The 14,052-nt window shown below is 43.2% G+C and overlaps 1 protein-coding gene across 3 annotated transcripts in view; it reads right to left on the bottom strand.

Annotated features, from left to right (window-relative positions):
• Nucleotides 1–501: 501 nt before the first annotated feature.
• Nucleotides 502–14,052, bottom strand: part of LOC126484165 (uncharacterized) — a 182,512-nt gene continuing 168,961 nt past the window's right edge. For 2 of the 3 annotated variants that reach the window (XM_050107567.1, XM_050107566.1), the window contains exons 3-4: nt 4,005–4,238; nt 502–910 (exon numbers count right to left, since the gene is read on the bottom strand). In XM_050107567.1, coding sequence (XP_049963524.1) covers nt 575–910; nt 4,005–4,238 — 570 coding nt within the window. In that variant the 3' untranslated portion in view covers nt 502–574. Of the gene's footprint in view, nt 911–4,004; nt 4,239–9,494; nt 9,633–14,052 lie in introns of those variants that run through there. The other variant, XM_050107568.1, reaches the window with a different exon arrangement.

Here is a 14,052-nt window from a genome sequence, read left to right as displayed (position 1 = left end):
TCATCAGTCCCCTAGAACTTAGAACTACTTAAACCTAACTAACCTAAGGACATCATACACATCCATGCCAGAGGCAGGATTCGAACCTGCGACCGTAGCAGTCGCGCGGTTCCAGACTGTAGCGCCTAGAACCGCTCGGCCACACCGGCCGGCGACAGTCATGAACTGACTCCTCCAGACTGGGAAGCGGCCATACTTGAATGGAGATGCATTTTTATTCATTGTGGTTCACAGCAACATTTTTCAGGCTAGGCGACATGGAAGCTGCTTCTGCCCACTCTACCACCACACTTACGCAAGGCTCATCCCCTCCACGCGTCCCTGCCTCTCTCTCTCTCTCTCTCTCTCTCTCTCTCTGTCTGTCTGTCTCTGCATAACGGTGCTTTCTGACGTGACGCATACCGTAGTAAACATAAACCTTTTGGTGCACAGGAAGGACTTTCATATTGCAATAATAAACAGTACATTAATTGCTGCAGATTTATTTTTTGTTAACTAGGAAGCACTAAAGCACGGAAGAAGAAAAGCATGCAGTTTATTAAAATGGAGCAGACGGGACATCCAAGTGAGTGATTCAGCCGAAGGTGATCCTGTAGCCTGTGTTGGCGCACGTGAATGTGCTGGATTTGTCGTCGTATGCGTAGCTGTAGGCATCAGGACAGAGACTTTTGAAGAAGCTCGGATAGTTCTTTGGCCACGTGGAGGACTTGCAGGTTTGAGGCGTATTGTAGGCACCGCGGCAGCAGTACTGGTCGGTGTTGAAGGCGAGGCACGCACTCTTGCAAGCGACGACGGCGCCGTTGGCCACGACCTGCAGCTCTGAGGGGCACTTGGCGTTCACGTTGGCTGTGCAAGTCGCTGGTCTGCATCGGTAGTGGTCACCGCCGCCGGACGCGTCGGTGGGAGTCATCTGCAGAAGTACGAGAGCAATCCGTTATGAATGAGAATTCAAAATTTCTTTAATGTTATACTCAGCTTCACTCTGGAAGAAAAAGAAGAAGGATTAAAAAATGGCTCTGAGCACTATGGGACTCAACTGCTGTGGTCATAAGTCCCCTAGAACTTAGAACTACTTAAACCTAACTAACCTAAGGACATCACACACATCCATGCCCGAGGCAGGATTCGAACCTGCGACCGTACCGGTCGTGCGGTTCCAGACTGCAGCGCCTTTAACCGCTCGGCCAACTCGGCCGGCCAAGAAGGATTAAAAACGTCCCGGGGCACTGAAAGCCTTAGAGACGACACCATAGCTCGCTCTAGACAAGGATGGAGAAACGAATCGGTCTCGGCCTCTTTGAAGTAACCATGCCAAAATTTTCCTGAAAAGATTCACGGAAACTGAAAAACTTGACTGTGCAAGGCTGGATTGTCATTTGAAGCGCACTTCTCCTTACTGCTTGTACGATGCAGTGTGTGACATTACGAGAAGACAGCTCATGGAGCAAGAGGCTGTCGCGGTACTGCAGTTGTACTGAATGATAGAATTTAACTGAAATAATCTCAACCATCAATTACACAAAATACTGGAAATTATACACACATCAAAACATTTGACGATGCTACTATGGCTGCAGTACATTAGGACTTTGTTTTTATGAAACAGATCTGATGATGGTCATTAAAGACCGAAACCGGTGATCTGTTAACAAAAAGTTTGTGACCATAGACGTAAATTAAAGAAAAATTATTACATCAAAAAAAGTTACGCATCATCCCGGTTTCAGAACTCCTGAAGATAGACGTTGACTGTGGATATTGTATCACAGACACAGTCCCTTTGACTGTTGAGAGATGTCACTAAACCCGTCCAAAGATGTAAACAACCATGCATCAGCAGCACCTATTAGACGGAGGGGATCCAACAGCCGATCAGTTCCAGTCACTCAATCAGGAAAGAGGTACACGACTCGTGTTGCTTGTAGTTCAGCCATGCCTAGATGGTCAATACTGCGGTTCGATCGAGTCCGCATTGTCACTTTGTGCGAGGAAGGGCTCTCAACAAGGGAAGTGTCCAGGCTTCTCGGAGTGAAACAAAGCGATGTTGTTCGGGTATGGAGGAGATACAGAGAGACAGGAACTGTCGATGACATGCCTCGCTCAGGCCGCCCTTGGCCTACTGCTGCTGTGGATGACCGCTACCTACGGATTATGGCTCGGAGGAACCCTGACAGCAACTCCACCATAATCTTTTCGTGCAGCCACAGGACGTCGTGTTACGACTCAAACTGTGCGCAATTGACTGCATGATGCACAACTTCAATCTCGACGTCCATGACAAGGTCCATCTTTGCAACCACGACACCATGCAGCGCGGTACAGATGGGCCCAACAACGTGCCCAATGGACCACTCAGGATTGGCATCACGTTCTCTTCACCGATGAGTGTCGCATATACCTTCAACCAGACAATCTGAGACATTTTTATTGGACTTGGAATAGTTTTGTAAACAGGAATTACGTGGATTAAGTTTCCATTGGACTTAGATTACACTGAGGTGACAAAAGTCATGGGACATCTCTCAGTTTTGTGTAGGACCTTCTTTTGCCTGACATAGTGCAGCAACTCGACGTGGTATGGACTGAAAAAGTCGTTGGAAGTCCTCTACAGAAATACTGAGCCGTGCTGCCTCTATAGTCGTCCATAACTGCAAAAGTGTTACTGGTGCAGGAATTTGCTTATGGACTGGCCTCTCGATTTGACTAATGAAAGGTCGATGGATTCGCGTAGGGTGATCTCGGTAGCAAGACCACTCCATCGAACGATCCAGGATGTTCTTAAAACCAATCGCGAACTGTGACGTGGCGAATTGCCAACCGTAAAAATTCCATCGTTGTTGGTTGCAAGTGATCTCAAAGTATACGAACATAACCATTTCCAGTCAATGATCGGTTCACTTTGACCGGAGGACCCATTCTATTCCGTGTAAACGAATAGCCCACACCTTTATGGAGCCACCACCAGCTTGCAGAGTGCGTTGTTGACGATTGGACCCATTGCTACGTGGGGTCTGCGCCACACACGAACCCTGCCATCAGCTCTTACCAGCTGAAGTCCGGACTCATCTGAACAGGCCACAGTTTTTCAGGCGTCTAGGGTCCAATCGATATGGTCACGAGCCCAGGAGAGGTAGTGCAGGCAATGTCGTAGTTAGCAAAGGCACTCGCGTCGGTTGTCTGTGCCACGACCTATTAACGCCAATTGCACAGCGTACCGAATACTTTCGTCCTACGTTCCACATTGATTTCTGCAGCTTATTCAAGCAATGGTGCTTGTCTGTTAGCACTGGTAACGCTGCGCATACGCCTTGGTCGTTAAATGAAGGCCGTTGGCCACTGCGACGTCCGTGGTGTGAGATAATGCCTGATGTTTGGCATTCTCAGCGCACTATTGACATTGTGGATCTCGGTATTCTGAATTCCTTAACGATTTCTGAAGCTGAATGTCCCATGCGTCTAGGTCCAACTACGATTCCGCGCTCGAAGTCTGTTAAGTCCCGTCGTGCGGCCATAATCATGTCGAAAGCCTTTTCACATCTCCTAAGTACAAATAACAGTTACGCTAATGAACCACCCTTTTATACCTCGTGTTGGCGATATACTGCCTTCTATGTACGTGTACATCGCTGTCCCACGACTTTTTGTCCCCTCAGCGTGTATGACTGGGAGTTTGGTGGTTCATTGCGTGCAGCATTACAAACTTTAACTTTGTGTATGGGACATGAGGCAGCTGTTGAACCGTAATCATTTTCTGCAGTTGACACTGATAGTCGTGTGGTCTTGATGGACTTGTTGCGGATGGGACGGCTGCTGTACGGAAAATGAATGTAAGATCTACACGGTAACATGCAGCGGATCGTAACTGAGAGATCACAGAAGATAATTTCTCATTACTCGCCTTGATGGTTTCTCCTCATATCAAGTAGTCTTGCTTGTGTTATTATTAACCAACAGGGGTCCCAGTCGGGTGGAAACGTGGACAGTGGCAAACAGCCCGAACTCACCGTGATGGGAATGTTGTAGCCATCAACGAGGCTGACGTCGTAGTAGTCGTTGCCGCCCGATCCGCGTAGAGTGACTTCCAGCAGGGAGCTCGGGGGCTTGCCCCCGGCGCCGTTGCATTTCAGCACCCCTCCACAGTCGCCCGTCTGGCAGCTGCCTCGTCCGGACGCGTCGAATTTGCAGCCGGTGCGGCCCCAGATGCGGCCTTGCCAGGAGTCGTCCACCTTGACAGTCATCTGTTGGCACCCCCCGAGGGGTCAATAGCTACACTCTGACAAAAAACTAGCCGCTTATACAGTAGATCGGCTGAAAGAGAAAAGGGAGAAGTTATGGATATTAATGAATTTAATAGAATTGATATTGAAACAGTCTTGGGTAACTGCAGCGTAGTTGTGGGACAAGAACAAACGTATCTGGATAATACACAACTGGCCATTAAAATTGCTACACCAAGAAGAAATGCAGATGATAAACGGGTATTCATTGGACAAATATATTACACTAGAACTGACATGTGATTACATTTTCACGCAATTTGGGTGCATAGATCCTGAGAAATCAGTACCCAGAACAACCACCTCTGGCCGTAATAACGGCCTTGATACGCCTGGGCATTGAGTCAGTGCTTGGATGGCGTGTATAGATACAGCTGCCCATGCAGCTTCAACACGATACCACGGTTCATGAAGAGTAGTGACTGGCGTATTGTGACAAGCCAGTTGCTCGGCCACCATTGACCAGACGTTTTCAATTGGTGAGAGATCTGGAGAATGTGCTGGCCAGGGCAGCAGTCGAACATTTTCTGTATCCACAAAGGCTCTTACAGGACCTGCAACATTCGGTCGTGCATTATCCTGCTGAAATGTAGGATTTCGCAGAGATCGAATGAAGGGTAGATCCACGGGTTGTAACAAATCTGAAAGGTAACGTCCACTGTTCAAAGTGCCGTCAATGCGAACAAGAGGTGACCGAGACGTGTAACCAATGGCACCCCATACCATCACGCCGGGTGATACGCCAGTATGGCGATGACGAATACACGCTTCCAATGTACGTTCACCGCGATGTCGCCAAACACGAACCTGGATTCATCCGAAAAAATGACGTTTTGCCATTCGTGCACCCAGGTTCGTCGTCAAGTACACCATCGCAGGCGCTCCTGTCTGTGATGCAGCGACAGGGGTAACCGCAGCCATGGTCTCCGAGCTGATAGTCCATGCTGCTACAAACGTCGTCGAACAGTTCGTGCAGATGGTTGTTATCTGCAAACGTCCCCATCTGTTGACTCAGGGATCGAGACGTGGTTACACGATGCGTTACAGCCATGCGGATGAGAAACCTGTCATCTCGACTGCTAGTGATACGAGGCCGTTGGGATCCAGCACGGCGTTCCGTATTACCCTCCTGAACCCACCGATTCCATATTCTGCTAACAGTCATTGGATCTCGACCAACGCGAGCAGCAATGTCGCGATGCGATAAACCGCAATCGCGATAGGCTACAATCAGACCTTTATCAAAGTTGGAAACGTGATGGTACGCATTCCTCCTCCTTACACAAGGCATCACAACAACGTTTCACCAGGCAACGCCGGTCAACTGCCGTTTGTGTATGAGGAATCGGTTGGAAACTTTCCTCATGTCTGCACGTGGTAGGTGTCGCCACCGGCGCCATCTTTGTGTGAGTGCTCTGAAAAGCTAATCATTTGCATGTCACATCATCTTCTTCATGTCGGTTAAATTTCGCGTCTGTAGCACGTCATCTTCGTGGTGTAGCAATTTTAATGGCCAGTAGTGTATGAACCGTGGGCGAAAAGTAAGAACTTGAGAAAGAGTGAAGCAACGTGGAAATTTTCTGAGGTAGTGACCAGAGTGTTTTGATGGTATTTCGGTATAGAAGTAGTGGAAAATTATAAAAAAGAAGTAATTGGAGCTTTAATTAATGGATGTGAATGGTGGTCGAGTTCTGTGAATTGAATTACTACAAGAAATACCGAAATCAACAAACCGGTAAAAACGGAACCCTCATAGTATCACTTTGTTGTCCGTTGTCTGTCTATCTGTCCGTCCGACTCTTCAAAACATTTTTTCTCAGGAACGGGTAGACATACCAAGTTGGAATTTACGTCGCATAATAAGATCTATACTCATTTTACGGTGGAATAAATATGAGATTCTAAGCCAGTGCAACCAAAAGAGACTGCTATTTATGCCACATAGTCTAAATTCGCAAACTCGCTCTTCAAAACATACAGAGTACTCCCCGTTGTCCTCTAATCACGAAATTAAGCAAAAGGCAAGGCTACAACCCAAGGAAAGAATACAAAACATGTTAATTTGTAACTAGAAAACACGGAAAAATAAATAATTTGCCATTTATTATAAGACTGACCGTCTGTCCGCACGTCTTTAAAGTTGCCTTTTTCTCAGGAACGTGTAGATGTGTCAAGTTGTTGAAATCTATGTCACGTACTAAGTCTTTAGTCGGTTGGCGCTGTAACATATGTAAGCTTCTAACTCAATGCAGCCAAAAGAGAGAGCTATTTATGTCACGTCACGTGTTTTGATACTTGCAAAGTCACTCACCAAAACCTTCAGGGCACTCTCCGTTGGTCTATAATCATGACACTTTGCGAAAAGCAAGGTTTCACAGTAAAATCAAAGGCGAAAATCCGGAAAGTGTTTATCTGTAATTATAACCACGAGAAAATAAATGTTTTGTCATTTGTTACCAGATTGTATGTCTGTTTGTCCGTCTGTTAAGATCCCTTTTCCTCAAAAACAGATAGATCTATCAAGTTGAAATTTGTGATACTGAGGTTTATAGTCCTTCTATGTCAGTGCAGTCAAAAGATATGGCCATTTGTGTCCCATATTTTAATACTCGCAAGTTTATTCATTAAAACCTAGACGTAGAATCATAAATTTTGGCAAGAAGAAAGGTTTCGCAGTACAAGTAAGGGAAAAAGTCAGAAAATTGGTAATTTGTAATTATATCACAGAAAAGGTATTTCTTTTGCCGCTTTTTTATCTGACTTCAGACTTGAAATTTAAACGTTCACGCAAGTCTTCGAGTGTCTGGGACCGACATCTTGCATCAATGACGATAACAGCCAAAATCGTCACGATACTAGATTCTCGGAATATTTGAATTGTTTATATACATAATTTCTTATGGACCCTTCTAGCACCTGACCAGTTTTTTTGTGTAGTTTTATGTTATGCAGATAAGTGTTTCGGCCGCTGGCCTATCTTCAGCGTGTGTAATACATTTAGGTCTTTGTCAATGTTACATTTTTATTCACTACATTTTGACTGCTGTAGCTGCCAGTTTTTCTCTCTGTTACGCCATATTACGCATAGCACGAACAGTTTTAGATTCGCTACATAAAAATGCGGAATAAGAGCCACAAACTGCAGAACAATAAGCAGCTACAGTATTTAAAATGCAGTCGAGGAAACAGACGAAGATTTAAATGTATTACGCAAGTTGAAGCTGAATGAAAGTTCGAAACACATCATTCCATAAAATAATGCCATATAATAAAGTTGCTTGTTATCATATTTCCTCAAGTAATTGAAATCTTGCAGACCATCATATAACCATGGGTAACTCAAGAACTAATAAGTTATTGATGGTAGAAGGAGGTGTAAGAAAGCAAAGGATGGGATAGGACGTCAGCAGAGCATGTTGTTTAGAAAATAAATTAACAGAAGTACAAGAAAATAAAATAAAGATGCGCGAGAGAAATGTGTAAAGAAATTGGGAACGGTAATGTCGTAGAAAAACACAGACTTCACATAATTAAGTGCCGTTTTGGGAGACGTAAAAAACAAAGGTGATAATCTCCTCGGAGCGGACTTGAAGTTTCTGTTAATCGCATACGAAAGCGTAAACAGATGGCAGGAGAAAATTTAAGATTTGTGTGATGGAGAGCACTATGATAGTAAGGGGGAAGAGTTTTATATTGGTGTAGAATAAATAGATAAGCCATTTTCTAAGTCATATTTTAATGGACCACTGATTATTCTGAGATTAAACAGCCAGTGGAATGTGTTGTACGTGCTACTGTCAATGGCACCACGTATTTTTAGCCCTTTCACGTTTGATATTGTCTTTTGTTTCGCGGATGTAGCCACCTAGCACAACTGTAAAGAGGAACGTGACGAGGTTATAAGTACCAAATCTGACATTTATCAAGATAATGAAAAAAACAATGTATCTCTGTTTGTAAATAACTGATTTGTATCCAAAAAATTGAGAAAGTATCCTGATTCTACAGAATATTGTATCTCACCATATCACCCCAAAAAATAATGAGACAAATCAGAAAATAAATATGTTATTAAGGATGTACTCAGCGCCATACCAAAGAGCTGTCTGGTTCTACGAGCCAATTAGAAAGTTTTTACAAGCTGATTGTTGAAAAGAAGAAAATAGCAACCAGTCACTGTTAATAATGCTATTTATTTACACAGATACCGCCGTTACTGTTTTTGAGAAGGCTAATCACGTTCATATAACATTTGTTGTTGTTTACATTATTTGTTGGCTTTTTTGCCATCAACTAATGTAAACAACAACAAATGTAATTTGGAAATTTGTGGTCAGGTCTTATGGGACCAAAATGCTGAGGTCATCGGTCCCTAAATTTACACACTACTTAATCTAACTTAAACTAACTTAGACTAAGGCCGACACATACACCCATGCCCGAGGGGGAATTCGAACCTCCGACAGGGGAAGCCGCTGACCGTGACAAGACGCCCTAGACCGCTCGATTATCCCGCGCGGCAACAAATGTAATACTAATGTAAACAGCCATCTGAAAATTCAAACCGTTAACAACACTATTTTTATGAATAATTAAAAATATTAACAGTGGCTGGTTGCTATTTCTTTCTTTTCAAGAATCATGTGTGTTTTGTACACAGGCTTGGTCTCAAAAACGTCAATTTTTTTCAAAATAGCAGGAAGAATGTTTCTACTACAGGTATCATTAATAAAATGGTTCAAATGGCTCTGAGTACTATGGGACTTAACATCTGAGGTCATCAGTCCCTAGAACTTAGAACTACTTAAACCTAACTAACCTAAGGACATCACACACACCCATGCCCATGGCAGGATTCGAACCTGCGACCGTAGCAGTCGCGCGGTTCCGGACTGAAGCGCCTCCGCCACCGGCTGTCATTAATACTGAGGCACTATATTTTATTTGCGAGTAGGTGATTGTGGTGTGCGTACTGTAAGACCATCGGTACACACACCATCAGATTATTTGACTTGTTGCTCTAACGAAGTAGGCGAGTGTCAGCAATATGTCTCGTGGTCTTATCGTGGCGTGTTTATCTTCTGCTGTTAGGTCAGACGATAGAAATGCCACTTGCACGCTTAGAGTAGCAGATTGACGGTGACCAACTTTGAACAGAACTTGATTAATTTTCATACACATTTATTAAAATAATAAAAAGCATAAACCTTACTTAACCTGATTCTGGATGCTATTTACAATTGACAATCTGAAGTTCCTTTGGTCTTTGTACATTAATCTTATTCTCACATATCTCTGATACTTGACAAAGTGTCCATACATTTATCTTCATGGCTATGTACAGGAATATTATAATGTTAACAGGCGCAGACTGAAACTTGACTACAGACTAATGCAGACTGGCTGATCGGAGGTCTGTACATTCGTTATAATACCTCACGCGTTCAGGTATCACTGCGCGAGTGTGACACGCGAGGAGAAAAGGTTCTACGTCAGCAGCAATCTCATTGGCTGCGTTACATATTAATATGCGGATCGGTGGAATCAGAATTTGGTCCGTCTCTAAGACAGCGCCATTTCGTAGTGCAGAGACGGACGAGCGCTGCGCCTGCGCTGCTGTGCTTAGCGGGGCGCGCTCTAGTGGGAAAGTTGTGTACGCGCTGACTACGCGGAACTATGTACACAACGGTGATAAACTCGTCACTGCCCGGGTATTTGTGTATATTTTCGTGCATATTTTTGACTTATTAAAGCTTCTTTGTTTTCAACGTTTGAAGTAGCATGACCGGGTACATGATCGAAGAGCTTGTTTGCTTCACTAAAACAGGAGATAGCCACATAGAGATGGCTGTGCCAAAAGCGACTGACACTAAGGTCCATGCCCGCAACACGAAGCGTGTGTGTTTACGGCTATGGCCTAAGCGTTTAAAACGACATGTAAACTGATAGGAATAAGTGGGATTCGAGGCATAAAAATTCGCTCGCCTTTACCGCTTCCCATCAAAATTTTCGCTTCTATGGTGTTACGTTGGAGAAAAGTAACTTTAAGCCTCTGTTAGTGAAGGGTTCTGTGGAGCGAGATAATACATGACGCTCTCGTCAAAGTTATGGTGAGCCTCACTTACGGCAGGAGTTACCAAAGAGCGAGTTAAAGCTAGATGTTCTCGAGCCGCAGCAAGTCCCACCTCTCGATTCTCATTGGATTCTAGACACTGCATAGTCCTCAGTCTTTTAGGTGAGCTGGTATATTCAGACGGTTCAACTATTTGCTAGTTATTTTTATTTGTAAGCGAAACGAAATCAAATTGTAATGAGCAGGCACCCAAATCACAAAGCAAACTTAATAAATTCCTTTTCCTGGCCAAAAACATAAATAAAACTTATCGAAAGAAAAGCGAAATCAGTAATTCCGTATATTCTAGCAAAGTAAATTCAATGTTAGTCTGTATTTGTAAAGATAAGATTGCGGTGCTTATTTTTGTCACTGACGTAAACTACCGAAGATACATCTCTGAGTTAAAAAAGTTAGCAGTGCCAGCCATTGGTTCTTCCATGTGCTACGAAACAGCGACATCTGCTGCTACTTTGGTTGATTAAACATCTGAAATACTAAACTGAGCAGATGATTTCACAAACAACTTTTAATAACGTTATTTTTTCCGTGATCCGATTTTGATGAAATACATTGACCCAAGCAACGCTCAAATTAACACGTTTGTTTGCGTGGCCATCTTCCGCAGCAGCTGTAACATCTGTTACTATAGATTATCCGTCTTGAGCTGATTGCAATCTAATTACAAAGAATTACACCAGACGCGTTTCGCTTTTACTTATAAAGCATTTTCCGTGGTTATTCTGTAAATTCGATATATATATACAGGGCTATTACAAATGATTGAAGCGATTTCATAAATTCACTGTAGCTCCATTCATTGACATATGGTCATGACACACTACAGATACGTAGAATAACTCATAAAGTTTTGTTCGGCTGAAGCCGCACTTCAGGTTTCTGCCGCCAGAGCGCTCGAGAGCGCAGTGAGACAAAATGGCGACAGGAGCCGAGAAAGCGTATGTCGTGCTTGAAATGCACTCACATCAGTCAGTCATAACAGTGCAACGACACTTCAGGACGAATTTCAACAAAGATCCACCAACTGCTAACTCCATTCGGCGATGGTATGCGTAGTTTAAAGCTTCTGGATGCCTCTGTAAGGGGAAATCAACGGGTCGGCCTGCAGTGAGCGAAGAAACGGTTGAACGCGTGCGGGCAAGTTTCACGCTTAACTCGCGGAAGTCGACGAATAAAGCTAGCAGGGAGCTAAACGTACCACAGCCGACGGTTTGGAAAATCTTACGGAAAAGGCTAAAGCAGAAGCCTTACCGTTTACAATTGCTACAAGCCCTGACACCCGATGACAAAGTCAAACGCTTTGAATTTTCGGCGCGGTTGCAACAGCTCATGGAAGAGGATGCGTTCAGTGCGAAACTTGTTTTCAGTGATGAAGCAACATTTTTTCTTAATGGTGAAGTGAACAGACACAATGTGCGAATCTGGACGGTAGAGAATCCTCACGCATTCGTGCAGCAAATTCGCAATTCACCAAAAGTTAACGTGTTTTGTGCAATCTCACGGTTTAAAGTTTATGGCCCCTTTTTCTTCTGCGAAAAAAACGTGTATCTGTACATGCTGGAAAATTGGCTCATGCCACAACTGGAGACCGACAGCGCCGACTTCATCTTTCAACAGGATGGTGCTCCACCGCACTTCCATCATGATGTTCGGCATTTCTTAAACAGGAGATTGGAAAACCGATGGATCGGTCGTGGTGGAGATCATGATCAGCAATTCATGTCATGGCCTCCACGCTCTCCCGTCTTAACCCCATGCGATTTCTTTCTGTGGGGTTATGTGAAAGATTCAGTGTTTAAACCTCCTCTACCAAGAAACGTGCCAGAACTGCGAGCTAACATCAACGACGCTTTCGATCTCATTGATGGGGACATGCTGCGCCGAGTGTGGGAGGAACTTGATTATCGGCTTGATGTCTGCCGAATCACTAAAGGGGCACATATCGAACATTTGTGAATGCCTTAAAAAAACTTTTTGAGTTTTTGTATGTGTGTGCAAAGCATTTTGAAAATATCTCAAATAATAAAGTTATTGTAGAGCTGTGAAATCGCTTCAATCATTTGTAATAATCATATATATATATATGTAAATTTTCGATTGTTTTAGGTTCATAACAGCTTTTTCTTTATAAAGTTGGGCAGCGAGTTACTTACGGTGTTTCTTTACATGTTTTGCTCCATACTTATGAACCATGTAGAACAGATTATAGTTAACGAAGTAGTGCCATATAGGAACAACATCCTATACTGGATTAGATATATGGATGAAATCTTATGCCTGATACATGAACCAAACAATAAAATTGACCAAATACACGCAGACATAAATTCTATTCATGAACTTTATTAAATTTTACAATAGAGAAAGAGCAAAATATACAGTAAAATTTTCTGGGACATCACCATAAAGATTCAAAACAACCATCACACATTTGACATATACCAAAACCGACAACAACAGACACAGTTATACATGAGACATCACAACATTCCATTTCTCAAAAGCAGGCAGCACTTAGATACATGCTCCACAGACTAAACACAGTACTGTTAGGTACAAGCAATTACAAAAAAGAAATGAATACAGTAATAGAAATAGCCACAAGCAATGGATCAAAGAGAACTTAGTAACAAAGCTGAACAAGAAAATCAACAAACAGAAAAGAACAAACACCCAGCTGTCACAAACACAAGGAAAAAAATCACACACAAACAAATACACTAAATACAACAATACAACATTTTGAAAAAAACAAGGCATACAAATAGCACAGCAAACCAACAACTTAATTCAGAAATACTTTCCAAGAACGATAGGAAAAACTGATCTGTATCAGAAATCAGGAATATATCAACTAAAATGCTATACATGTGATGCAAGATACGTAGGTCAAACCAGGAGGCCATTTGAAATCAGATACAAAGAACATGTAGCAGCTTGCAAGTATAGGACAAATCATTCAAATTTGCAGGACACTTACACCAACACTAGCATAAAATTACAACCAGAGGCACAGACATGTGAATCATAAGAACTAACGACAAAAAATACCTCCTCACCTTACAAGAAAACTATCACATTCAAAAAACCATAATAGAAAAGAAACAACTCATAAATGATCAGATCAACTTGGCAAACCGCACGTTCTTTAAACCGACTGTCCTCTTAATATAACATTAAATGTACACATATAACCACAAGCTCCATTTACCACTACCATCTCCTCCCAGATTCTGTCCTATAATTACTGTCCAAGCCTATCCCTACATCCCCCCTCCCCCCGCCACTGCAAATGAAAGAGACCACCCCCACTCCACTCTCGTCTCTACCTACATACAAGGCAACTTCTCTAATTCCCACTCTCTCTCTAACGCCCCCGCCCCCCCCCCTCTCTCTCTCTCTCTCTCACACACACACACACACACACACACACACACACACACACACACACACACTCAGAATCGTTTCACGAGTTAACAACACTCACAACGTGAACGGAAACAAACGAACAGACATAAACACTGTGGCAGTGCAAAATGAAAAAACAGTTTAAGAAAGTGAATTTTAAATAGTGCAGAATGCCAAAAACTGCCAAGTGCAGACGTGAAATGAAGCCTTTCGACACCAACCGCTGCTAGCGAG

This window comes from Schistocerca serialis, chromosome 6 (genome assembly GCF_023864345.2).
Source record: "Schistocerca serialis cubense isolate TAMUIC-IGC-003099 chromosome 6, iqSchSeri2.2, whole genome shotgun sequence".
Taxonomy (NCBI): Eukaryota; Metazoa; Arthropoda; class Insecta; order Orthoptera; family Acrididae; genus Schistocerca; species Schistocerca serialis.
The sequence above is the reverse complement of the archived record's forward strand: the minus strand, read 5'-3'. Positions and strand labels throughout refer to the sequence as shown.